General features: G+C 44.4%; 1 protein-coding gene across 8 annotated transcripts in view; it reads left to right on the top strand.

Moving 5' to 3' along the window:
* Positions 1-8,195: 8,195 nt before the first annotated feature.
* Positions 8,196-27,910, top strand: part of Fbxw11 (F-box and WD repeat domain containing 11) — a 102,509-nt gene continuing 82,794 nt past the window's right edge. For 3 of the 8 annotated variants that reach the window (XM_020180309.2, XM_074057796.1, XM_074057794.1), the window contains exons 1-2: positions 8,239-8,400; positions 17,608-17,768. Coding sequence is in view for 4 of the 8 variants with exons in the window: in XM_020180305.2 (XP_020035894.1) it covers positions 8,356-8,400 (45 nt within the window). In the remaining 4 variants the exon portion in view is untranslated. Of the gene's footprint in view, positions 8,401-17,607; positions 17,769-27,910 lie in introns of all 8 variants that reach the window. The other 5 variants (XM_020180311.2, XM_020180305.2, XM_020180306.2 and 2 more) reach the window with 5 other exon arrangements.

Here is a 27,910-nt window from a genome sequence, read left to right as displayed (position 1 = left end):
AAACACTATAATTAAATGTTCCAACTTACAGGTGACCATCTCTGTTAAATACAAAATATCCCAGGGGCTGAAGCCCTGAGTTCTACCGATTGTGACTTGAGATGTCACAATTTGTTTTTCAGTGCCCCACCCACCTAAGGATTAACAAAAGGCTTTGCTCCAGCCTAAGGTGGGATGACAACAAACAGTCCCTAAAACAATAAAACAATAGATCCTTAACTTCACAACAAAGACCCAGACTAACCTTACCCCTGGTCAGATAGACCCAATAATCATTTGAAAATTGTCTCTCTGTAAACCTGTGCTGCTTACCTTTGACTCACCTGCAGACTGGGCCTGGGGCTAGGACTTTCTCAATAGCTATTCCAGCCCCAAATGCTGCTGTGTTTCCCCTTTCAGGCTACTGGAAGTGAATTCTTTTCTAACAGACTTTCACTGCAGTTCAAGTCTTGCCTGAGTTCTTGTGACCTGAAAGCAAGACAGAAAGAGCTGTGCCAACTTCCTGTAACACTCTCCTTTGGTATTTTTTCTTTGTTTTCTAGAACACTTTCCCACATTTTAATCTTTTTAACTAGTTGAGAACACTTTACATTTAGTGTAGTGGTCAAGATATAGACTCTGGAAATGTAATGTTTGCACTTAAGTTAGTTGTGTCACTTTGGGCAACTTAACCTCTGTCGTCACTTTTTTTTTTTAATCAAGAAAGTTGTACCTGGCGCCAGTGCTCACACCTGTAATCCCTGCTACTCAGGAGGCAGAGATGAGGAGGATCTAGGTTCCAAGCCAATCCTGGGCAAATGGAGACCCTATCTCAAAAAACCCTTCACAAAAAAGGCTGGTAGAGAGGCTCAAGGTGTAGGCCCTGAGTTCAAGTCCCAGTACCTCAAAAAAAATCCTGTATTGTTATCATTATAACTATTATTAAACAATTGATCAAACAGGTATGTTAACATCATGACAAGTAGTGCTTAAAATAAGCACTTTATCAGAACCGCATCTTGTAAATAGATGAACCACTGGAACAGTTGGCGTAGGGTTTCTGTGAGTGAATGACTTGTTGCTGAAGACAGGGTCCTGCACCAAATTCATTTTTGTTTTTAAAAATGCAGATTTGTGAGAAAACGTGTTCATATAAGAATAAAAGTTACAGTAGAATTTTTATTTATTTATTTCTGTGTGTAAAGTTTATTGAGATAGGAAATTAGCAAAGAGTACAGCTTCCAGAACTGGGAAGGTCCCAAGAAAGGGAGCCCTGGTACATAATTTTTATACTTTTGGGACTCCTTCTAAGTCATTATGCCAAGAAAAGGTTGTTATTAGCTAGTGAGCTGTCCCCAGCAATACTGAGACCATGACTTCCATGGTGCAACGCTAAGGGTTAGTTACCATGTGTATGAAACTGCTAGGTTTCCAGCAGGTGGAAACAGCAGCACATCAGCCTGCCTAAGTGAAAGGTGTCTGAATTCTGTTCCTCTGCTTCTGCTCAGGGTGGGTAGGAGCTGGAGCACAGAAGGGGAGTGTAGCATGCCCATTGTCTCTGATCTGCTGTGGCTGCATCTGCCTTCCTTAGAGTGTGTTTAGCTCTGTGACAAAGGTCCCAGCCTCTGCAAGGCACCCATACCAACAAGGTCAGAGGCAACAGCAGGTTTCAGCCAGTCAGCCTCACGGGTTCCAGTTCTTGCTAACGCTTGTTCTTTCTCACTGCATCTTCCCTTCCTGATGACTCTTACAGCTGCAAAGACATCAACCTCACCATACCCAGACAACAGCCTTACCAAGACAGCTCAAAGACCTTTGGCCATTACATAAAGTCAACTCCTCATGAAAACAGCCCTGCACACTGTTGCTTCTGTGTCTGATTTTTTTTTTTGGCAGTACTGGGATTTGAACTCAGGTCCTCATGCTTGCTAGGCAGGCACTCTACCATTTAAGTCAATCTGCCAGCACTTTTTTGTGTTGAAAAAAAAATTTTTTTTTTTGTGGTACTGAGACTTGACCTCAGGGCCTACCACTTGAACCACTCCACCAGTCCTTTTCTTGTGATGGTTTTTTCAAGGTAGGTTTGGCAGACTATTTGCCCAGGCTGGCTTTGAACTGTGGCCCTCCTGATCTCTGCCTCCTGAGTAGCTGGGATTACAGGTGTGCACCTCTGGTGCCTGGCTTGTTTCTCTGACTTACGACACGGGATTCCTTTGCTACTGTGACAGTCTAGGCTATTTTAACACAATCTTCTTTACTCTTTTATTTGCAGGTATCTTATCTAACCCAGTAAGCTCAAAAAAGGTTCAGAAAATACAAATGTAAACTTCAATGCATGTTTGCCAGTGATTAACTGATAAAACGTTTTTAGTTATGTGCTTTAAGTGTATTTCCCTAAATGCTGTAAAATTGAAAACTGAACTCACCTAACGTTATTAGTCAGCTAAAATTAGCCCGTCAGAAAAAAGCAAATAATTCTATTTCATGAGCACTATCTGCCTTCTGCACCCATAGGTAGATGGGGTCCTGTAGATACAGTAAGGTGTTGGCACCTTCGCCACCTCCAGAACTTCTTACTAGTCCTCTCTTTGCTGTGGTTCCACAAGATTCCCTCAAGAATTAAGTCAAAATTTCATTATAACCATTCCTTCCTAGAATGTCTTTGATTTCAGAAAATTCATCACAGGTCAAAGTATACTATTTTAAAGTGCCACTGAAGGTATTCATAAGAAAGGGAAAGACATCAGGTTCTACCAAGTGTATGTGGTGTTTTGATGAAAAGAGTTCTTAAAAAAGAACCAAAGGAAAAAAATAAATAAGAGTTCTCAGCTTGTGCTTGTGGCTCATGCCTGTAATTCTAGCAACTCGGGAGGCTGAGATGTGGAGAATCACGGTTTGAGGCTAGCCCAGGCAAAAAGTTGTGGAGACTCCATCACAACAGAGAAAAGCTGGGCGTGGTCCCAGCTGCAGTAGGAAGCCTAAAATGGGAGGGTCATGGTTTAGGCTGACCTTGACAAAAAAAAAAACAAAAAAAAAAACAAAAAAACAAGACCCTATTTCCAAAATCAGCAGAGAAAAAAGGGCTGGAGGTGTGGCTGAAGCAGTAGGGTGCCTGCCTATCAAGCACAAGTCCCTGAGTTCAAACCCCAGAACCACACACACACACACACACATACAATCATTGAACAATATTTTGGGTGAGCTAGCTCTTTTCTTCTTAGGGCTTCTATTAGATATGGATTGCTAGGCAACCCGTACCTCAACCCTGCTTAAAATTGATTGAATAATGTCACCATTTTGTGAATCAGCCAAAATGGCAGCCTCGCTCTTAAGCAAATTCCCGCGCTCTAAGACAGCCCCACCCCTACCAGAGACTATGGCACCTGTACTAATTCCTTACCCTCCCCCTTCTATAAAAGCCACTGCTCGCCCAGGCTCTGGGCTGTGCCATCTTTCCCCCGGCCAGCCTGGCAGTTTGGGCCTGCCATAAACTTTGCTCTATGGACGTGAGTTTTCTCGTGAGCTTTCATTGAGAACGGCGTTTTTCCTAACAAAAATAACAAACATCTCACCTGGTGTCTGCGGGTCAGGAATCCAATCCATCACAAGCTTCCCATAATGATGGGCCTATTGACGCAGGCCCAAAAGCAACAGGGCCAAACCTTTTCTCTTTATCAGCTGATGTTTCTCCAGTATTTCTTAAAGTGAAGAAAAACGGACTAACACAGCTGTTGAGCAGGGCTGCAGTCAGGTGAAGGCTTGACTGGGAGCCACTTCAAGGTGGCTCCTCCCAAGCCTGGGAGGTAGTGCTGGCTGTGGCACTTGGTGGCCTCAGCTCCTTATCCCATGGGCTCTCCACAGGGCTGCCTGACCATCCTCATGAGTGAGTGACAGAGCAAGGGAATACCATAACTTAATATAAAGAATTATGAGGTAGTAAGGAGTGCAGACAACACTAAAGAATACAGAATTCACAGTTAGAGGAGATGGCTTGTAATTTTAGGGCTGAGGTAAAGTAAGAGGAATGAACTCGAAGCTTTTCTCCAGATATTCAGACTCTGGAGAGGGTGGCTGAGGCCCTCTGCGTGGTGAAGTGTGCTGAGGTGCTGGAAGCAGCTCATCGTGTGTGTGTGTGTGTGTGTGTGTGTGTGTGTGTGTGTGTTGGGGGTGGGGCAGCGAAGGAGGATGAGAACACACATAACAAAGGGACAGTTCTATTTGCTGCTTTGGACCAGGAAAGCAGGAAGGAGAAGCAAGTCTAGGGACCAGGGCCAGAACTCTTCCACTCTGCTGAGCTCCTCAGTGCACACTGACAAAGTGAAACAGCCAGCTGGCAAAGAGAAGTGTTGACAGGTCCTGCTTCAGTGTCTCAGAGCAGACAAAGAAGGCTGCATCTGGAGTCAAGACTGTTAACGGGCGGGCTTACTGTCACAGGCTGCTGCAGAGAAACGAATGCATTTGAACCTGGAGTGCTACTTCATGGTGTTTGTACCATTCTGCCTTGCACAATCTACACAGTTCTAGACACATCAGGATCTCAAGGCATTGTGGACCTGTACCACCTCACTGTAAGTCTGGGAAGCATAGGTGCTGAGCTAGCTGAAACCCTAGAGGAAACTGCCTTAGGCCTTCTCCCCTTGTCTAGGGCCAAATCTGCATTCGGCCTGAAGCAGTAAGAATACCGAAGCACTCAAGTTTTTGTTTCAGAAGAAGCCAGTGTGAGAAGATGCGCCTTAACGCAGCTGTGTAAGACTTCTGTCATAGACATGATTCGTGATCCCACTCAGCTTCTGTGATTTGACTCCATATTGCACTATTTTCTTTTAAGGAAGATAGGATTGTAGTAACAGGTCAGACATCTTTAGTTTCTCTTCACTGCAGTCCCAGTGCCAGGAGTTGCAATCTCAAGTAGCTACATGGATCTGGCACCGGCTCTGCTTTGATTGTCCCCATCAAAACTCTTGTTGAGATGTAATCTCCACTGTGAGGGGCTGAGTCAACCCAGTTAGGAGGGATCCGCCTTCCTGGATTAAACCCCTTATGGATCAGTGGTTTTGAGGAAGTGGCTTTGCTAAGGAAGCGCTTTTGGTGTTTCCACAGAGCTTTAGCGTTTGCTCTATCTTGCATATGTCTGTCTGACCCCATAGAAGCCCTCCCCAGATGCCAAACACAAGCCAGCACCATGCTCTTGGACTTCTAGAAGCCTGAACTAAATAAACCTTTCCTTTTTAGTCACACAGTCCCTGGACCAACTCACAGACCTGACTAGGAGTGATGGCAACTGTGAGAAATCATAGGTTTATTTCATATAAAGGTGGTTGCTAGTTATCCCCTGTATAGTGTTGCCATATAGATCCAATAGTCAGGTATTCTGATTTTTCAAGAGAAGCTGTGAAACTGTCAAACTGAAAAACAATACAAAGATGGTGTAGGATACACATTGGCAGCTTGGCTCCTGCCTGTGCCCTGTGTGCTGGCTGGGGTAGGTGCAGGGCCTGCAGGTCGTGTGGCTGGCTGTTACACTGGAGGCCTCCAGTGAACCATGCCTGTGCATTCACACTGACTGTGGGCTGGGCTGCATGATTTGCTTTAGTATCAAGTGTGTTGCAACCAGGGGTTGTCCTCTTTCAAGCCACTACACAGAACCTTAAGTGACAAGAAGCCTCATGAAAAGAGGCCCTAGAGGATAAGAAATCATTGTGAATGTTCCCAGCAGACTGTAGCCCCTTGTGTAACCTCATCTTCCACCACCTGGGCCTGCTTCACCTGCACAATTGTAAAACAATAATAAACCATTGTTATTCTAAGCTACTAAATCTTGGGATGTTCTGTTATGTTGCAATAGGTGACTGAAACAAGGGTCATCTAGCCTAACCTTGTTTTACTACTGAATGTCCCAAAGGTTCAGATGGGAATAAGGGGCTGCTGAAATTCACACAGCAAGTTAATGGCAATAACTTTCCAGTTCTGGGTTCTGTCTTCCTAGTGTTTTTTTTTTTTAATTCTCTTGGTTAAAAACTTACCAGATAAAGACTATGAAACTTCAAACTCTACCTGCAAGGAACTTACACTGTGTCCTTGTTACGGGAGGGATGAGGGGCTTCCCTCAGCTTCCCAGTTTCCATGCAAAATCACAGGGCCTTGAGAGCCACAGGTGAAAAGCATTTTAAGGTGTCTCACTACAAGCTGTATCAGAAGGTGGAAGTATTTTAGTACAACAGGATAAAGCAGGGGGAAGTGGGGGGGAAGGGAGAAATATTTCCTACTCCCCATTCAGGAGATGGGTGCAGACTCAAAATGGTGGTTCATATCTGTGGCCTTTACACTTTCTGAGCTGGGGGGGGGTACATGTGGCCATACCGGCTAGACTATAGTTCTAAGTGGCTAAGCTGAGTACTGTTTATTATTTTAAATATGGAGATGATAATCCTATCATGTAGGCCTAACCAAAAACACAGGGTCATAGCTGTTTTGAGACTTCTTTTGCTAGACATGCCTTTCCTCTTTCAGACTCTGCCCATTCAAGGGCACTAACATCTCAAAGGGGAAGGGAGACGCAGCTGCCCCTCTAGGCTCCTATCCTTGCAACCTAACATCTAAAACGAGGTGAAGGGAGGGTAACTTGCAGCTGTTTTTCAGTTTTTCCTTCTTTGTTTTAATGTCTGAGTCTGGCTCTTTTAATATCTATCTATTCTGCTTCATCCTGAGGGCATACAAATTACTGCAATAACTTGGTCCTTGAAAGGGAAAGATTTCTAGGTCATGCGGTCCCCTTGCTCTACAGGGGCAGAGAATGCAGAAACACGGAGAACAGCAGCCTGTGACATTGGGAAGGGTCCTGCTGTAGTCAATCAGCCAGGACATGCATGATGTCACTACACAGCAGCTTCACAGACCATCACCATCAGATCCGGCCATTGTGTGACCATCACCGATCAGGAGGAAAACAAGGGCGCTCCATAATTATGTGTGAACACGCACAAAGCACTAACATTGTCTAAGCTCCCCCAAAATGAGCGAACACCGCATAGGACTATCGGAGGGGCTATCGGCCCTTTGCCAGTGACAGCCTTAGCCTCACTGTGGTGTCCCCTTCCGCCAGATGACGTTCACTGAGATGTCCAGCTGTAGTTCTCCGTCCTCCTGCCGGCACGGCTCAGGCATCACCGAAGCACTTTAGAAGCGGTGCGCTTGTCCCTCACCAGCCGGGCAGCCCAGCCTGCTTCTGGGATTGGGACAGACCCGGTGACGGTCACGCAGAGCTGGAGGCACCTGTTACTCTTGGTTGATGTCTGCTGTCCCCATTAGAACTAAGCTCCCTAAGGACAAGGGCCCCAGCTGTCATTGGCTCCCAGGGCTTGGAGCAGAGTTTAGGGATTACAAGCCAGCATATAATGAAGGCAAGGGCTCCACTTGCTGCTCCCAGCCGGTGGGACAGCCGGCGTAGAGACGCGCGTGCAGCTCGCGTTTCCCCACGCAGTCTCTGGAGCCTCATTCACCGCCTCTCCCCGCCCCCCCCACCCCCCACGTGCCCTCCCCCGTACGCCGCGCGGCTCGGGACGTCCAGGGCGCTGCGGACACCCGTCGCGCATGTGCGGAAGTCGGGCGCATACCATCGTCTCTGAGCAGCGAGGAGTTGCTCGGAATTTTCCGTCCCGGTGTCGGAGGCCGGCGCCGTCCGGAAGTCAGCTGCGAGAGGCCGGAAGCAGAGAATGCGCAGGGCCTTCTGGGATGCGTAGTCATAGCGCTCCCGAAGCGTAACCCCAGTGAGTCCTGGGTCCGCCCGGCCTGCGGTCTCGCGCTCGCCGTACAGCCGTGGTCGCCGCCCGGAAGTCCTCCGCGGCCGGCCGGAATTAGAGAGCGCGCAGGGCCTTCTGGGATGCGTAGTCGCAGCGCTCTGGCAACGCAACCCCAGCGTGTCCGAGTCCGCCCAGCCTGCAGACCTGCGCTGACCATGCAGCCGTGGTCACCGCCCGGAAGTTCGCAGCGGTCGGCCGGAAACGGAGCGCGCAGGGCCTTCTGGGACGCGTAGTCGCGACGCTCCGAGGCCCAGCTCTAGCGAGCCCTGGGTGCTCCCGACCTGCGGTTCCGGACTGACCGAGCAGCGCTTCTCGCCGCTCGGAAGCCAGCCGCGGGGCGCCGCGAGCGAGGTCCCGGGTGGCCTGCCGCTCCCACAACGCCTCGCGGCCGCGGCGGACGCTGGGAACAGTAGTCCTGCGCCGCGCCGCGCCGCGATAGCTGAGGGAGGCGGAGCTGCCGGCGGCCCGGGCGGGCTGGCAGCGAGAGTGGGTGCGATCGCCGCCTCTGCCGCCTCCGCCGGCGCCTCCTCCGCCCGGGCCGTTCGCTGCTGCGCGGGGAGAGCGAGGCGGGGCCGCCATGGAGCCCGATTCGGTGATTGAGGACAAGACCATCGAGCTCATGGTGAGTGCGGCCCGCTGGACCGTCCGCTCTTCCTTCCGCCCGCCGGCCCCGGGCGGGCCTGCCCACCACGGCGGCCTTGCCCAGCCGCCTCGGCCCAGGCCCGGCCCCCCGCCGCCCTTGGCCTGGGGCCCGCGCGGTTCCTCCGGATGCCCCGAGATCGCGGGCCTGCCGGGGGCTCCGGCCTGGTCCGTCTCTCGGCGGCCCTCGCTCTACTTCCCGTCCCCCCTTTACAAGGGTCCCCCTCCCCGCCCCCAGGACTCGCTCCGGGCCCTGCCCCGTTCGCTCCCGTCGCGATGGCGGCGGTTCCGCATCGGGTTCCGACCTGCGGCCGCCGAGCCCGGCCCGGCTGGGGTGCGGTGGGGGACCTCGGGCCGAGGCCGGCGGCAGGGCCTCCTCCCCGACCCGGGCAGGCTGCTCGGACAAAGGGAGGGACGTGGGCGAACAGGGCCAGGCCCCCCGCCTCACCCACGAACGGGAAGCGAGCCGAAGTTCACCATGTCCCAAAGCTGCCGTGGGAAATGAGGAGGACGGAGAGGGCCCCCATTCCGCCACCAGGTCTTTCTTCTCAAAAAAAAAAAAAAAAAAAGTGGGGGAGTCCTCGGTCTCCGGGGACGCTCACTCTTCTGCTAGAAACCATTGGTAGTCAGGCCAGTCTCCCCGGCCTCCCACACCCCATCCTCATCCCGCCCTAGGACTAGGATCCCGAGGGGCTGGTGGAGGTGAGGACTCGCTGGCTGTGCATTACTCGGTGGGAGAGACAAATAGGGCAATTTGAACATCAGGGAAGCCACCAGCCTCCGGAGAGCTGGGGGAGGTCGGCCGGGACAACGGACTTGCACACGGGTTCCTCGGCGGAAGCCTTGACAGCTTCTTTGTAGCTCTGCTGACAAAAAAAAAAAAAAAGCATTCACAGCTGTGCCCGGGTGAAAGGAAGGCGAGGAATCCACTTAACCCAGCAAAATGTTTTCCTAGCCACATTTTCTCCGGTGTGAAAGGGTTTGAGTCAGTGATTCCGCTGGGTAGGTAGGGATGGTGACATCAGAGCCACTTCCCCCATTTAATGCTATAAATAATAAATGGTGACACTGAAAGTCTGTTGGATAGCTGCATGGTTTGTGTGGATGGTGGTATCTGGGGAGTTATGGTGCGTGTTTTAAAAATGGAAGCATAAACATGGAGGTAGTTTGAAGATATTTATTTGCTGTCCCTTGCATAATTTGCAGAACTGGACTTGTTCAGCATTCTTGAAAAATAGGGGGAAAAAAAGAAAACCTCTGGTAACTTCTGGTGTGTGTGTATGTGTGGTGCAAAGGCATAATGTCACTTGTGGTTTTTATTTGATCTTCACTTACTGAGTAATTTTTTTTTTTCAGCATCATTTATCAAAACTGTTGACCGCAACAGTTTGGGCAGCTCTTGCAGTGGATTATTTTGTAAAATGTCTTACTTGGAATGACGTATAGTGCATATTCTTAAAGATTTACAACCTGTGTACTTAACAGCAGTAGGAATATGTTGTATCCAAAAGTTGTAACTTGGATACAGCCTAGGACATAGGCTGTTCTGTGCTCCTTCTATGCTATCATTTAAAAAATAACTAAAACGTCTTTATTTTCAAAAGAATTAGAAGAAAAATGGGATAATTCAAGTCACTACTTTTGAGTTATAGTTAAAAAAGAATTACTGGCCTACATCTACTGGCTCTAGTCTCATAATTACCTTTAGGGCTCAGGTACAGATCAGTGGTAGAGCACATGCATAGTGTGTGTGAAGTTCCAAGTTCTATCCCCACCACCAACACAAAAACTTTTGATTTGAGTACTTGTCTGTCATCTGAAAAGAGATTTCAACCATTTAAGGACATTATAAACTGGGATTTAAAGTAGGATCCTTATAAGATTTAAAAGAGTTTAGGTAGTTATGTACCTTAAAATGGCTTTTCATTTAAGGATGTTGATATTCCTTGAAAGACAGATCAGTTCAGTAATCCTTTTCATAAACATCTATGTGTTTATTTTAGTGCAGTAGATAGCATCGATGCTTAACTACTGATTGAGTAAATCCAGGATCAAATGCAAAATGATAATGCCTTAAAATCCATTTGCATGTGACTTTCTGTACTCACTGCATTTAAATTGGTTTCTGGTACTAGGTTAAAATATTTTTAATAATGATTTCAAAATAACATGATGGAAAGAGGGGAGGGTTAAGCTGATGGTATTTTGAAAGCCCAGATACGAAATATTCTAATTTTTATGAGTTGCTTTGGTTCTCAAATATTTGTGATTGTGCTGCCTGTACCAGTTTGGTACTTAATGGTTAACAAGATAACTTTCCTGTGCTATTCCAGACTGATGGTGTTGAAAAGAGGAAACTGGCTTCTTGTCTGTTTCCTAGTTGTCATCCCTCTACTTTGATTTTGGTTCTTTTTTTTCCCCTTGCACTTATGAGGAGATTTGACTTTTTTTTCTTTTCTTTTGCACTGCTGAGGATTGAAACCAGAGTCTCTCATTCTAGGCAAATGCTCTACCATGGAGCTACACCCTAGCCCGTTTATTGCACTTTTGATAAGTTCAGGAGAAAATAAAGCTAGGCTCCAGATGTAGCTCAGTGGTAGAATGCACACTTTGCTTTCCAGAGACCCAGGATTTGATCCCCAGTGTGGGCAGGGGAGGGAGTATGAGGAGAAAGATAGTGGTAGAATTCCCCCACCCTCATCTTCTTTTATCTCTAACCAAGACTGGGTCAGTAAAGATGCTTCTCCCCTTGACCTTGTGCATAGGATTTAGACTTTCAATAAGGACTGTAAGTTCTTGATCAGGACAACTGAATCTATAGGCATTGATAGTGAACGATTGAACCATCCCATGATTTTTCATGGCCTGCTTTTTGGGTTTGTTTTTTAAACTTGTGATTTTGGCAACATCAGCTTTATTGTGAATGAGGTAGGGGTCCATTTCGGAAACACACCAAGTTCACCAGGCTCTGTCCAGTCTGGTGGATTTCACTGGAGTGTAGTCTGCTCATTATGTACCACATAATTTGTTAACTTTTTTTTTTTGGTGGCACTGGGGTTTGAAGGTTTGAACTCAGTACCTACACCTTGAGCCACTCCACCAGCCCTTTTTTGTGATGGGTTTTTCAAGATAGGGTCTCTCAAACTATTTGACCAGGTTGGCTTTGAACCTCAGTCCTCCTAATCTCTGCCTCCTGAGTAGCTAGGATTACAGGCCTGAGCTACTGGCACCCTTTTTAATTAAAAAAACTTTTTTTTTTGGTGTTACTCAGGGTTTTGAATGCTTCAAACTTGCCAGGCAGGTACCCTACCACTTGAGCCACACTCCTAGTTTTTTTTTTGCTCTAAGATAGGGCCCCTCATTTTTGTTCCAGTCAGCCTTGGGTAGAGATCCTCCTGTCTGTGCCTTTTGCATAGCTGGGATCACAGGCATGCACCACCACATTGGCTTATTTGTTCAGAACTTTTTGGCTGAAATTGTGATCCTCCTAATCAACTCCTCTTTTTTTTTTTTTTTTGGTAGGATTGGGGTTCAGAGTTTGCAATGCAGGCTCTCTACCTCTTAAGCTACACCTCCATTTTACCAGTCCATTTTACTCTGGTTATGTTGAAGTTGGGATCTCTCGAACTATTTGCCCAGGCTGGCCTCAAACCTTGATTCTCCCCATCTCAGCCTCACAAGTAGCTAGGATTACAGGTCTAATTAGGTACTTGGTCTAATTTTTGGGGGGTGGTAGTGGTGCTGGAGTTTGAATCCAGTGCCTCACTCTTACTAGTCAGGTGCTCTACCACTTGATCCACTCCACCAACCCTGTTTTATGTTGGATATTTTCAAGATAGGGTCTCAAGAACTATTGTCCTGACCTGGCTTTGAACCAAGATCTCTGCCTTCTGAGTAGCTAGAATTACAGGCATGAGCCACCAGTGCCTGGCTCTGAGGAATATGAGTTGTCAGTCACTCATCACTAGAAAGCACTCGCAGACCTGCTGATTGGAAGAGAAAGACCTTTTGTTAAAAGGTAGTGGAAAGTGACGGGGAGAACTGTAGGGACAGCAATCCTGCCTCTTGTTTGGTTGTGAGCAGGTCACTTCCCCTTTACACACATAGACAGTTTGTAGTCTATTATTAGCTGTTGAAAGATCCCCCTCTACTAAGTGACTTTAAGTGAGTCAGCTCCTTTCTGTCTTCTCTCTTAAGTGGCTATATTACTTACTGGATGAAATAATATTAAAATACATGACCTTTTTAAGAAGGTGTAATAGACATGCTTTTTATTTTTATTGTTTTGGTTTTTTGAGACAAGGTCTCACTGTGTAGCTCAGGTTGGCCTCAAACTCTCCATCTGTCTGCCTCAGCCTGCTGAGTGCTGGGACTATAGTCATGTATCACCACACCTGGCTGTAAATGCTGTTTTTTAGAGCTAGGGAAGTACAGGCAGGTCACAAAACCAAGGAGGATGAAATAAACAGATAAGAGGTTATTGGAAAATTTTCTCCTTTTTTATTTTGATTCTGTCATTGACTTAAGTGAGTAAAATGAGCTTGTTTAGTGACTTCATCAAGAAATTAGGTCACTTACCCTCATATACCTCCAGTGGTGTACTAACTTACAGGTGTGATTAAATAGATTCAGGTTTCAATATGGTACAAGTGAAATGAAGGCCATATTTGTAGGCCTGTTGACCTGCCTAAAGAGGCTATGGCTTAAATATGTAACTCTTTACCTGTGATTTTGGAATAGGCTAGATGTTCTTTCAGATTTGACAAGGATAAACATGTTTCAGGCGTGCCTGACCCCTGATTGCTATAGTCTTTGTTGTGCAGATCGAGAACAAGCCCAGGAAAATGACTAGCCACTGCATAGACTCACAGAATAACATACTCCCTTTTTGTAGTGCTGGTCAGGTCTATGGATTTTAGAAACCAGGTTTTCTTTCTCTGCCCTGGGACTCTGGGATCCACTTTGTGACATTTGCATCTTGTTTCTAGTCCCGGTGAGTCCACCTGCAGTGTCCCTTCAACCTCTCTTCTGGCTTCTCCTCCACTTTCGTCACTTATTCTCTATTCCAGCTGAGTTTGGAGGACCTTGGTCCTCCAGCTCCTCACACTGCTTCCTTTGTCAACTCTGCTGTGAACTGCCCTATGTCCATTTATTGGAAGCTATTGCTATTTACCGAAAGGACTTCATACTTGGCTCTCCAGCCAAATTGGCTTAGGTCACATCTCTGCAATCTTTTCCTGCTTAATGCTGATAAAGTCCTGTTGTCCCTCAAAACAATGGATGCCACCTCTTTTTATGTCAGTTTATATTATGGTGGCGGATACTTTGTTTTAGGTCTGTAGAGCTGCTTACATGATAATCATTGTTAAATGAAATTAGTGAATTCTGACACTTTGAATTTACCTTGTAGTACTTACTGTATTCTGGACTTATATTACAATTACTTGTTTGTGTCCCCTGTTAAGAAAGAGATGGGACGTTACTCATCTTCCTCTGACACACAGCTCCTCCACTGTAATGCATCTTTGTAGTAGATATTCAGCAAATGCTGAATTGGATTTTCTGATGATTTTTTTCATACATTGTTGCCTTCTGCCTTTGTCTTAACTGTCTTCTCTTTTGGAAAGTTTCATCTATGTTACCAGTTCTCATAACCTTAACTTATGAGGTTTACAGTATGGAAATGTGGTTGTGTCTAAACTCCTTTCAGAGGCTGTGTGTCTGAGATCCTTTTACTCCTTACAGCATAGCATGTAGGTACTCAGTAGAGGCTTATTGGTTTGAATTAATGTTAGGGTGTGTGTGTATGTGTGTGTATGTGTGTGTGTGTGTGTGTGTGTGTGTGTAAGGTGGTATGTGGCACACAGGACACCTACAGATATTTTAACTATCATGTACAGAATTAATACGCATGCAGATTGATTTACATCTGTCTCGACTGGGCATTAGCAAACAATTGAGGAAACCACATTCTTTTTATTTCTATTGGTAAGCTCTGACCTTAAAAAAATAAGCATGCTTTTGCTTGCAGAAAGGGCTTTAGAGTGAAATGCCTGAGTTTTATCCCAGCTGCCACTTGCTAGCTACGTGACCTTGAAGGAAACCTCTCTGTGGCATGACTGTCCTCTGAATTGTTTTGAGGATTATGGAGAGATGTATGGGAAAGGGCTTTGCACAGCAGGTGCGGGCCTTACTAGTTGTACCCGTAAGTGCAGAGACCCTATGTTAAAGGCAAAAAGTCAAAGCAGATGGTGTGGAAAAGGCTTTAAGTTTTGCCATTGAGTTGTGTGTGTGTTCATTTGTGAAGTTTTACCAAGACCTAACATTCAGTTTTTAGGTCACACATTTCCTGAGCTGTCTTTAGGGGAAGAGATGTGCAGTGTCAGCACAAGCCTGGAAAGCCTGGGAGGTTCTCTGCCATTACTAAGAACTCATTTTACATTCTCTAGCTGCAGAGAGAACCCCCTCAGCCCTGGCTCAAGTATCCTAGTAGAAAGACATTGGTGACTAGTTTAGATGAACATTGCACATTCTGATTTAATGTGTGACTGGTTTAGGTTATCTGGAAAATTAGAATTTGGAGTTCTTAGTCTCATTTTAGCAAAGGTAGTGATTTTGACCTTTAACAGGATAAGCAAGGTTTCCTTCTGAGTTGGATTGTTAATTGAATTAGTTGACAATGGGGGAAAAACCTGTTGGTCAAGAATGAGCTTGTTACCCTCTGGTAAGTTTCTGCTGGCTCACCATTGCCTAACAGGAAGTTTGTCTTTGTAGGCAAATAAGAGACCAGGAAGACGTGACAGTCTAGTAGGGTGTCTCTAACCTTGGTCTTACTGTCTTGAGAAGACTCAGTTTGTGGGGTTCTGTGATGTCAGCAGGAAGTATTTTTGGGAAATTCCCCCTCACTGTTAGTCACCAGTGAAGATCTTCACAGTACAGAGAGCTGTGAAGTAGAAACAGTGGGGCATTAACATGAAAAGTGGGAGAAAAAAGGAAAAAGAAAAGCCTGCTTGTGAGCTGAGAAGTGTGTAAATAGAAGTGTAATGGATTTAGGAGACCGTTCTCTAATAGAAAGCCTGAGTCTACAGGAAAACAAAGCTCAAGTGTGAAGAGTTAGATTGAGAACATTTAACCAGTTTTGAGAGCTGATAGTAAAATCGGTCTTGGTTCTCTGAGATAGCCACCCACTTGTGAGTGACAAAGAGAAAGGGGCAGAGGACACTTTTGTTTGTCTTCTGTTAATCTTCGTATGTCCAACATAAGGCTGGCTACCTTTAGGCCTTTGAAGGGAAGGGAGATAAACTCAGTAGTTTAGGGAAAAAGCCAGAGGATTCAAGAGGTTCAGAAATGAGTTGGTTAGTGAAAATTGTTGTGGTTGTGTTTTGCTGCCACTTAATTTGTTCTGTGTTTTGGATGTAACAAGAAGTTATAGTTTGAAGGGTGGATTGCTTTTTGTTTTTAGTGGTACTGGGGTTTGAACGGGGCTGGGGAGGGGGGTTTCTGCTTGCTAGGTAGGTACTCTACCACTTGAGCTATACTGCCAGCCCTTAAGTTATACTTAGAAACTGTTGCTTTAGCGTTTAGCTACTATCCATAGCTCACTGGATACCTTTGTCAAAGTTGGGTTTGGAGTTTAGTCTTAAGTCACTTTGTGGGGAAAACTCGAGCACTTCTGTTTTGCTTGGGGTTTTACTTATGTGCTCTCTTTTAAGTTGTGAGTCCCAAGATACTTCCTTCCATCTGATGTTGTGACAAACTCAATCATAGACCGGTGTTCCAGTCCTTCAGTGGCTGTGCCAAGTGTTACCATTCCAAACGTCTGTAGTCACTGCCTGTAGACCTTGAATATTGCTTGTGCTCAAGCGGATTGGGATCCTTTATCACAGCTGGTAGACTTAGCTGCTAACCACAAGCATTGCTTAAGGACCATTAGAATATGCTTTGTTTTCATTTTAACATCTCTATTAGAGGTCTTGAATTGTGTGGCTTTTTGATAAAGAAGTGCTATTTAAAGGAGATTTGTCTAGGAGTCAGTTGCTTCTTGGCAATGGGAGGGTGGCCGGTTAGGCTGAAAGTTTACCCTGTATTTTTGTAGTTCTACGCTCTCATGTTCACGAGCTTTGGACCTTTGAGAGTAAAGCTTAGTTTCTTCTACCCCAGGAGCCGTGGGCTTTGTGAGCCTTGGGATTGGGGGCAGCAGGACTCTGAAAAGGGCATGGGCTCTCCCACCTGGTAGAGATGGGACTTTGGGCAAGTTAGTTCTTTCCGTTCTTCTTTCTTCTTTGAATTAAATATGGGTAATTAATGTAAAGGGCCTGGTCCATTATAACCCTTCAATAAAGGTAAGTATTATTTTAATAACTGCATGAGTATCTCGGCAGTAGTGTGGAAGTTGAAGTAGATTTATGTGCAAGTGAGTTCAGTCTTTCAAGTTTTGCTCTGTCATCCTGTCGATGCCTTTTCTCTCTCCCTCAGAGTTTGTGTAGGATTTATAGTCTGAAGGTAAAGTCGGTATGATAGGAAAAGAGTGTTGGTAGAATATGGACTGGGCTTAGTGTTTAGAGGTGTCACCTAGTAAATTGTTCACTAGTGTTATTATTTTTGCTAGTTTACTTATGACTGGCCATTGTAGGGGTAGGTCATTATTGACTCAGAATCAGTCAGAAGTTCGATACTGTACGTCATCATTTGAACAATGCTCTGTGTTCTAGTTGAGTGTTGAGGATCTGGATCGTATGTGTACATGTGATGTCTCTGTACAGCAAACCGGAAGGCTTGTTAGGTGCTTAAATACACGCAGCGTGACATGGTTGAACATTCAGTGCCACTCATTCTGCCTGCAAACTTTTCATAATGCTGGAGGAGCTGTCTTGGAAATCTGATAGGGAAACTCATTGTAGTTGGATGGCCAGGAACAAGTTATGTGGGTTTTAGCTGCTCTCATTTGGAAATCACATGCTGTTTGTTACGTGAACACATGTAACAGGGATGCTTTACTGTTTGTCACGTAGAATTTCAAATCCTTCTCTGAAACAGAGGCAAGGACCTTTTATGCAAATAGATGACTGGGTTGTAACTTTTCCTGTGCCTCAGATCCACCATCCATTGACCCTTCCTTCCAGTTCTTGGTGGCTGTCCTCTGCCGCTGGTGCCATGGTGGGTGTATGGATTGCTTTCTGTCTTTCAACAGTTACCGAAGTGCATGTTTGGGATTTTGTTGAAGAAAACTGGATACAGTAAGCGGAAAGAATCTTGGAAGATGCTTGACTGCTGTCTTTTCTCAGACTAGTCTGAAAGGGAAAACCCCATTCATTCTGGATTGGTGAATCTGAAGTACAAAATATTTTCCAGGTAAGCCATTACCCTGTATTGTTTTGTTTTGTGGAATCCACCTTGCTGAAAGACACCTTAAAAAGTCTTTTCATCTTTTTTTTCCATTGCTTGAGAAAGGAAGAAATATCAGATAATGTCTTATGGTTATGTTTGGATGTGGATCAGTGCAGGTGTATTTGGCAGGACGACTAGTACAACTTTGTTTCCACAGAAGAAGTGCAATTGTAGGGCTAAATATCTTCAGTCATAGTCCTAACAGAATATATAGTCAACAGGGAAGTTTTTTTCTAAGTGGGGAATAGTGTATAAGATACGGAAAACAGTTAGTTACCTTGAGGAATTATCTTACGTTGTTTATAGTTAATACCTAGTCATCATATTTTTGTAGACACCATGAAAAGTAGTGGTCTTTTATTCTTAGGGCTTTTGGAGTCTCAGGAAGGTTTCCTGAAGAAGCAACTGTGCTGAGAACATGCCAGTTAAGTGCCAGATGCATGGGGTACTTTATGTATTTCTTTAATTTGGCCCCGTGCTTCAGGGCATTCTACAGGTGGTGAAGTGAAATTGCTAAGAAGTAGGTCAGTGCAAGCCAGGATCTGAAAGCTAGTAAAAGGCAGGGTTGGCCTTAAGCTTGGGTCTTTGACCCCAGTTTTGGGACTTTCTGTCTTAATATATTTATGAAGTTCATACTTCACCTTCTGGATTTTCAGTGTTATTTTCCGTAGTGCGTTTTCAATTGAACAATGCTGGCTCATTGTTTGGAACAGCATTTAATCATCTGATGCTCTGCTTTCTCACTGAAAAGTCAGAAGATCTAAGCTGGATTAAGGTGTAAGAGAGGCAGGTCATTGAAATGTCAAAATGTGCTTGGTATAGGGAGACAACATTTGGTCTAGGCAGCTCAAACCCGCACCTTCTCAGCTTCTTCTTAGTGCTTATTGGTTAAATAGTTCATTGGCTCAGTATTGTACAAGTTTTTCTTTTTTGTTGTTGGTTTTGTTTTTTTTGAGATAGGGTCTTACTATGTAGCTCTGACTGCCCTCAAACTCATTATGTAGCCCAGGCTGGCCTTGATATCTTGATCCTCTTGGGTGCCACCAAGCCTGGTTGTGACTCCTTTTGACCTGTGGCTTATCAGCTTTAGAAGTGAGACGTGGTCAGGCAACTGTGTGAAAACATGACTTTTTTTTGTTTAATGTTCTCTCCAGATTACCTGTATCCTGTAATCTTTAAACATTCTGACTCTGTGATTTTTGTTTTAGTTTAATTTTTTTTTTATTTGCAAATATTTCTATTAGGTGAGCTTTTCCCATGCCTTCTGAACGGCCCTGTGGGGATAGTGGTGGAGGTGGCAGGGTTAGTACTGGTAGAAACAGTAGTAGTTAGCAGTACTGGGCGCTGACTCTGATAGAGCATAACTCCAGGCACTTTATAAACTGTCCTTGTAGTAACCTGTGAGGTTGGTGCCATCAGTTCTACTTAACTGAGAAGGAAATTGAAGGGCTGGGATGTAGCTCAGTGGTTGAGCGTTTGCCTAGCATGCGTGAGGCTCTGGGTTTGATCCCCAGTACTGCAAAAATGAATGAATGAATAAATAAAACAAAACAAAAAATGAGGAAACTAAAGTATAGAGTAGTTAAGGAACATGCTTAAGCTCACAAGAGAGCTGATGAGAGACCATGATGAGACATGAACCCAGGCAGTCTGGCTCCAAAGAACATGCCTCTCACTTCTGTTGATGTGTAGAGTGTCGCCATCCAGTTATAAATAGGGGGACAGAAATTCTGAAGACTAAAATTGTATATCATTTTCTGACTTTAACAGATCATTGCAAAGGAAAAGGGAACAATTGTTGAATATCCATTTCTTACCTTCTTTAGAAAACATTCTAGCTCTCAGATTCTATGTTAGCCACCCACCTATCAGAATTGTTTCCCAAGAGAACTCACTGTAGGTAAAAAATAGTGCTGTGTGATAATACTTTCTACAGTAATTAAAATGTTTAATATGCATACTCTTCAGTATGGTAGCCACTAGTCACATGTGGCTAATTTTTTTTGTTTTGTTTTTAGAGACAGTGTCTTGCTCTGTAGCCTAGGCTGATCTTGAACTCACCATCCTCCTACCTCAGCTTCCAGAGTGCCGTGATTAGAGGTGTGTACCACTATACCCGACACATGTGCGTATTTTAAAATCTGGGTCTGAACTAAGTAACTGAATTCTTTACTTTTAGTTAAATTTCCACTTGTATAGCCACATATCCAATTTGCCATCATCCTAGGTCTGGTCCTTGGTTTAGCACGCTCAGAAATCAGATGTAGGGCTGGAGTGACATTAACCAGTCCTATAAAACTGATGCATAAAACCAGAATTCAGTTTATGAAGTTACAGTGGTTGTATGTCTGTTGGTATGATAGTATATTCTTTTCTGATAGGAAGATTTGCTTACTAGATGTTAATTTACATGCTAGTTTAATTCAGAGGGACCTGCAGTCTCACGCCAAATGCCTACAGTGTTCTCGTTAACTGGGTAGACTTTACCTACCAGTTCATATCATGGACTTCAGTCAGGGAAGTAAGACATGGGCTGGATGGGACAAAGAAAACCTAATTCACTTTCTGGAGGAATGGATGGGTAGTTTTTCTTGATGGCAAATCCTCTCCTTCATCTTTTCTGTTTGCTCTGCTTCCCAAGTCCTTTTATGATTAAGTCATTTGGGTAGTGGCTTTTTTTTTTTAAGTTTTCTATATTTTTTGTTCTTTTAAAGGTTCTTTGAGACAGTGTCTTGCTATGAAGCCCTGGCTGGCCTGGGACTTGTCATCCTGTCACCTTAGCTACCTACTCAAGTGCTGGGATCATAGGTATAGCCATCAAGCCTGGTTCAGGGCCTTCAATTTAGACTGGCTAATACATTCAGCTTGGATGCACTCTTGATTTTCATGATGTTCCTTCATCACTGGACTGGTCTACTTCAGGTCCATTCTTGGCTCTTAAGAAGGCAGTTGGGTTTACTTGCTTCCCTGTGTTCTCTTCCTCCTGAAACACATGTATTCGCTTATTGAACTTGCTCATCAGCATGTTGGAGAGTAGGAACATATTCGGAAGACTTACTTGATTGTACAGTCTCCTTTCTCATGTTATTAAATGGAGCTTGTTTTCATTGTACCTCTGTGCTTGAACCAGAAAGAGTAATGTAACCAAATTCATATGAAGGAAGCTAGCTTTGCCAGGTATGTGCAAGATGAAATGAAGATTCTAAAGGCAGGGAGCTTAGTAGGGCTTAGTGAGCAATGATGCAAGTGAACAGGAGCACTCACAGTGGGGATGACAGTGATCGCGTGCTTTGAAGACGATGTAGCAGTAGGGACTACAGAGCTTAGGGACTGGTTTTAGTAGTCAAGAAAAGAATGATGGTTTGAATTTTTGATTTCTGACTTTGGGCCCTGCATGGGCAGTTTGTTTTCTTCTCTAGGATGCAGAATGGAAGTGGAGATTGGGGGAGGAGAAAGGATGAATCACTTTGGGTGTAATGGGTGAATGGGTCAAGAAGAGAAGCATCCGGACAGGGCAAGGTTAGAAACATTTGGGAGCTTTTAGTTTTGGGGGTAGCTGACTTTTACTTCTTTTATTTTATTTATTTATTTATTTTGCAGTACTTGGGCTTGAAATCAGGGCCAACATCTTAAGCCACTCCACCAGCCCTTTTTTTGTGATCGTTTTTTTCCGAGATAGGGTCTCATGAACTATTTGCCGGGGCTGGCTTTGAACCATGATCCTCCTGAATAGCTAGGGTTACAGGTGTGAGCCACCAGTGCTCAGCTGACTTTTACTTCTTAGTAGAGTTGTAACATGACTCAGATACAGACTGGAGCATCTGCACACTGGAGTATATGAATGCTCGTAACCTGAGCTCACCTGTGATATTGACCCTTCACTCTTAAGTTAGCCAATGAGTCATTTGTGCTTGGGCTGTGATTTTCTGTTGTACTGTAATTGTTTAATTAGAGTTACAGGTTTCAATTATGTTTTTAAAAAACTCTGTGGTACCATTGCACATCTTATATGCTTTTACACAAATTCAGTTCTATGCATTGGGTTACAAAAACAAGAGAGAAAGAACCCAACCAGCTGAGAAACAGAAGCCTGCTCTTCCCTTAGGCTCAGTTCCTGAGCGCCCCCGCCTCAGTGTGATGCATGTGGTGATGCCATTTCAGGTACTTTTTTTTTTTTTTTTTGTAGCACTGGAGTTTGAACTCAGGGCTTCATGCTTGCTAGGCAGGTGCTCTTGCTGCTTGAGCTACTCAGCCAGCCCTTTTTTGTGATGGGTTTTTTCGAGATAGGGTCTCATAAACTATCTGCTTGGGGCTGGCTTCAAACTGCGGTCCTCCTGATGTCTGCCTCCTGAGTGGCTAGGATCACTATTAACATCACAAGTCAGTTATTTTATATGCTCATCAGCTGAAGAAGCAGAACTGTTCCGCTGTTGGAATTATTGAGATGCCGTGTTGATGATCTCCAGTGTGATACAGCCTCAAGCGATTTTTTTGGTACTGGGGTTTGAACTCAGGGCTTCATGCTTGCTAGGCAGGCTTTCTACCACTTGAGCCACACCTGCTGCTCCTTAAGGCAGATTTTTACTGTATGTCATTTTAACCTTATGTACTCTCTTCAGACTGATGGAGACAGAAGAATTGTTACAGTGATAGTCAATACCTGACCAATTTTTGAATGAATTGTATCTGTCTGTTTCTGTGATACAAGATTTATGAGGTGTAAAAGTGGTACATAGCACACAAAAAATAGAAAGCTCCCGTTCTGCATTGTGTAACCTCCTCTCTATATGTGCATATGTTCTACATTTTTTTTTTTTTTGAAGTACTGGGTCTTAAACTCAGGGCTTTGAGCCACCCTACCAGCCTTTTTATGTGAAGGATTTTTTTCAAGCCAGAATCTTGTGAACTATTTGCCTTGGTTGGCTGGCTTCAAACTGTGACCCTCCTGATCTATGCCTCCCAAATAGCTAGGATTACAGGAGTGAGCTGCTGGTACCTGGTTCTGCACCTTGTTTGTTTTTTTATTGTAAAATGACTTGATTATCTTGCATATCAATACCCAAAGAGCTCTCATATTTTTAAGCAGATAATTTTAAAAATACATGCTAATTTATTGCACAAATAGGTCATAATTTGTATAACCAATCTGGATGGGTGTATATGATGTTATAAAGGTAGCTTTGTACTCGTGTGTCATTTCACACACAAAAGAGTCTTATTTTCAGGACAGATTCCTCGGAGAAGGGTAGTTGCTTTAAAAAAAAAAAAAAGAAGTCTGACGTCGGGCGCTGGTGGCTCACATCTACAATCCTAGCTACTCAGGAGGCAGAGATCAGGAGGATCTCAGTTTGAAGCCAGACCCGGGCAAATAGTTCATGAGACCCACCTCAAAAAACCCTTCACAAAAATAGGGCTAGTGGAGTGCTCAAGGTGAAGGCCCTGAGTTCAAGCCCTAGTACCACACACACAAAAACAAAAGTCTGACATTGGGCTAGGGGTGAGGCTGAGTGGTAGAGAATTTGCCTAGCATGAACAAAGCCCTGGGTTTAATCCCCAGCACAGGGGTGGGGGGAGGTATAGCTAACCTTGCCCTGCAGTCATGTTGCAGAAATCTGTACAGCTTTGCTTGAGACTGCTCCTATTTCCTGATACACTTGTGTTACATTCATTGTAAACTGACTACATTAAAGACTGTGTTTTCCTTCCTCCCTTCTGTTGTGTTTTGAGAAATACCATCCGTACAGAAGAGATAGGAAGAAATCAGTCTAGGATATCTTTGTGATCTTCCCACTTAGAGTCAGCACTTACCAACATTTGCTCATGTTTGCATTATTTCTGTGTTACTTCTTTTCTCTTTTCCTTCTCCTCCTTTCCTCCTTTCCCTGTCCTACCTCTTTCTTCCCCCTAATATGTATCTTTGTTGTTGCTGCTGCTAAAATTTTTCAAAGTTGCAAGCATCATGATACTTAAATCCTTAAAATCTGTATGTCTCCCAAGAGTAAGGATAGTGTCTGTCAGTCTCTCTCCCTCTCTACACACATCATCTCTGTCCCCTTCTATAATTGCACATGGAATACAATCATGTATATTTCATGCATGTGTACATGTAACTCACTGCTGTTTTCACATGTAAGAAAGATAGTTCTGCAGTATAATGCCAAATGTTCACATGGGGTAGGGGTGTAGCTCAGTGGCAAGGCTATGCAAGGTCACTCTGGGGTCAGTTTACAGGCTGCTTTGGATGAGGGACACCAAGTAGATGGTTGGACTCTTCTAGAGAAGAAATGACAAATAGTAACAGGTGGTATGAAGAGGGAGAAGGAGGCATTTTAGATGTAGAAAAGGTAGGTTGTCTTGATAGATGTCAGTGCAGTATGTGCATATGTACTGACAAGAGTGAAATTCCCAAAATTCTTAAAACAAGTGCTGGTGTACTTGTCTAGCCATGTTCAAGGCCCTGGCTCTTTAACCCAAGGCTGCAAAACAGACAGCTAACAGAACTTTTTACCCACCAACCAGTTCCCGGAAGTTAACCACTTGCTTCATAATCTAGTAGTTAATTTTGGAAGGTAGCAGAAATAGTTTAATATATTGTCAGTGTGAACTTTAGTTCTGTGATATGCGGATAACATACTTTGGCACAAACAGTTGCTTCAGCTGGGTGCTGGTGGCTCACACCTATAACCCTAGCTACTCAGGAGCAGAGGTCAGGAGGATCACAGTTTGAAGCCAGCCCAGACAAATAGTTGGCGAGACACTATCCACTATCTCAAAAAACCTATCACAAAAGAAAGAGCTGGTGGAGTGACTCAAGGTGTAGGCCCTGAGTTCGAACCTCAGTACCACACACACACACACACACAAACCCCAGAACTTCAGAAGGGCTGGGGACGCAGCTCAGTGGTAGATCCCTTGCCTCACATGCACAGGGCCCTGGGGTTCCATTCTTAGCACCGAATTAACAACAACCACCTGCTGGAATCACTATCACAGTCCAGGAAAGGAACGTTCCTACCCCTGCAGGAACTTGCCGCGTCTCCCTTTGTAGGCATTCTTATCCTGTCCCTGGTAACCTGCTTTCTGTAACTGTAGATTAGTTTAGTGTGTTCTGGAATTTCACATACAGCACACCCTTGGTGTCAGTGGGCATGTGGCTCCCAGGAGAGCACCACTGAGGAAAAACGGCACGGGCTCAGGATGCTGAGCTCAGGGCTGTGCTGATGGATTTTCCCATCACACAGACCACCTTCCACTAAAGGCATGCCACCTTCCAACTGATCTCAAATTGTCACTTGACCACTTCAAGTCAAGCACATTGTGTGCCCTTTTTTGACTTGCAAGGATGGCCATAACTTTAACCTTGCTCTTTGGGCACCATTTGCTTTTTAGGAGGCAGATTTTCACAAAAATAGAAGGCAGGGAAACACTCAGCAGATGACAAAATGATTAAAACAACTAATGATAATGAGGGACTGACTGAGAGCCTCTCTGCATTCCCTGAGCTGTAGAATTTTACTTGTGGGAATTTAAAACTTTTGTGTTTGAATTTTTTTTTTAACTTATTTTTGGCAGTACTAGTGTTTGAAGTCAGGGCTTTGCACTTGATAGGCAGGGACTCTATTGCTTGAGCCATGTCTTCAGACTTATTTATTTGGTGGTACTGGGGCTTGAACTCAAGCTTGCTACTGGGGTTTGCCTCATGCTTGCTAGGCAGATGCTTTACCACTTGAACCGGTCCACTAGCCCTTTTTTGTCTTGGGCATTTTCAGATAAGACCTCGACAACTGCTTGCCAGTGCTGGCTTTGATCCTCTTGATCTCTGCCTTCCGCCAGCACCTGGCCTCATTCAGTATTTTTTTGACCATACTTGGTCAACACCGATTGTGGTAAATCTAGGACAAGGGGGTTCGTACACACACCACCGTACTCTTAGGTTTGGTTTATTTTTCTCAGTGTGTTTTCTAGCTTTGTTCTTGTTATATCACTTGTTTATTCCTTTGTAGCATTACATTAGATGTGTACACAACAGTCTATTCATTCTGCCAATGGATTTTTAGATGATTTCTGTGAATACAATTTGTGTGAATATTTGTATTGAGGTTTTTTTTTTTTGTCAGTACTGGGGTGAATTCAGGGCCTCACACTTGCTAGCATGTGCTCTACCACTTGAACCACTCCACCAGTCCCTGTATTCAGATTTTTGTGAGGATATTTATTTTCTCTTGGGAACCCTCAGGAGTGCAATTTCTGAGATAGTGTAGATGTAAAGGAAAAACTGTTCTTATATATGCTGACAATTCTGACACCAAATGTTTGGATTTTTTTCTTTACCAAGGAAGTCTCCAATTCTTCACACTCGTCCACCACTTTGGGTGTCCTATAATTCAAGTTTCAACACTACCTTGAAGTTAAATCCCACAAGATAGCTCCTAAGCAGACTGCAGTTTTAAGTCCCAGGTTGCCACCTGTATCTGTGACATAAATTGGGAGTTCCCACGACCCCCATCTCATGTTCAACTGTTTGCTCTGATGGCCCACAGAACTCAGGAAAGTGCTTTACTTACGTTTGCTGGTTTTATTAAAGGGTATTATAAAGGATACAAATGAATAATCAGACTAAAAGGCACCAGAAATTGGTTCCTCTGGCAGCCAGCCCCATCCTCCAAAAGTTACCTCATTAGCATGAACTCAGGTCTGGTTGAAAGGCTTGTTCTGAACATTAAATGGTGCTTAGGGAATTCCAGAGGTCTAGAGGCTCTTGTGCAGGAAGGAGGCAGAGATCAAATACATATTTACAAGATGCATGTTTACTTTTTCATAAAACTGCCAGGACTTTCCCTAAACTGGTTGTACATTCTTTTTTTTTTAAAGTGCCACTGGGGTTTGAATTCAGGGCCTCAAACTTCGTGAGGCAGGTGCTCTACCACTTGAGCCACTCTACCAGCCCTTTTTCGTCTTAGGTATTTTTGAGATAGGGTTTCGGAACTATTTGCCTAGGCTGGCCTCAAACCACAATCCTCCTGATCTTTGCCTGTAAAGTAGCTGGGATTATAGACATGAGCCACTGGTGCCAGCTTCTTCTTTCTTTCTTTCTTTCTTTTTTTTTTTTTTTGCGGGGGAGGTTTGAACTCATGGCTTCATGCTTATTATGTAGGCACATTCTGTCACTTGAGCCTTGCTGCCAGCTTAGTTATACATTCTTGCATTTCCTCTGGCAATGTGTGAGACTCTTAGTCGCTATACATGCTTATCAGCATTTGTCATTGTTGGTCTTTAATTTTAGGCCTTCTGATAGGTGTGAGGGGTTTAACTTCACTTCCACATGACTAACAAGACTGAGCATCTTTTCATGTGCCTGGTGGCTACTGGAATACCCTTTGAGAAAAGGACCTATTAGATTTTGACCCTTTAGACGATCTGAGTTGGCAAAGGACAAAATCAGAGCAAATTTAGTTGATCTTGGTTGGCTTTGTTGTGTGTCTCTAGGACCAGGTACACTTCTTCATTCCATAAGTAGGATAGTGTTCCAGTGAGCCCAGTGAGGAGGTTGGGTTTATGGGCAGAGAAAAGTGAAGGAAGCAAAACTGAGGAACTGGTAGTTTCACAGTTACTTTTCTTGTCAGGTAACCGGCTCATGAGCACCCGGTTACTGGAGGTTACTTGAAGGGTTAAAGATGTGAGCGTAGAGGCTTCATTCATACCGTCCAGCCCTTTTGGGAATTCATCACTCTTTCTTCCAATGTAACTTAGTTTTGGTTTGGTGAGGTGGAGATTTAGCATGGATAAAGCTCCATTTTGACTTTTAGTGTGATCTGAGATATAAGTCCCAGGACAGGACGGGACTTAGTTTAGAACAATGGACTGCTATGATTTTGTGTTTGACAGAATTTATACAGATACATGTGTACATGTATGTGTATATATGTATATGTATAGAATCTTTTTTCTGTTTTTGAGACAAAATTTTGCCCTGTAGCCCAGGCTGGCCTTAAACTTGTAATCTTCCTCTCTCGGCCTGAGTGCTGAGTGGCATGCACCATCACACCCAGTTTATATTTCTTTTACAGACATAGCCTGCATTTATTTAGAAAAAATAGAAGGAATAT

The sequence above is a fragment of the Castor canadensis genome, chromosome 16 (genome assembly GCF_047511655.1).
Source record: "Castor canadensis chromosome 16, mCasCan1.hap1v2, whole genome shotgun sequence".
Classification (NCBI taxonomy): domain Eukaryota; kingdom Metazoa; phylum Chordata; class Mammalia; order Rodentia; family Castoridae; genus Castor; species Castor canadensis.
Note: the sequence above shows the minus strand (reverse complement) of the source record. Positions and strands in the feature narration are given on the sequence as shown.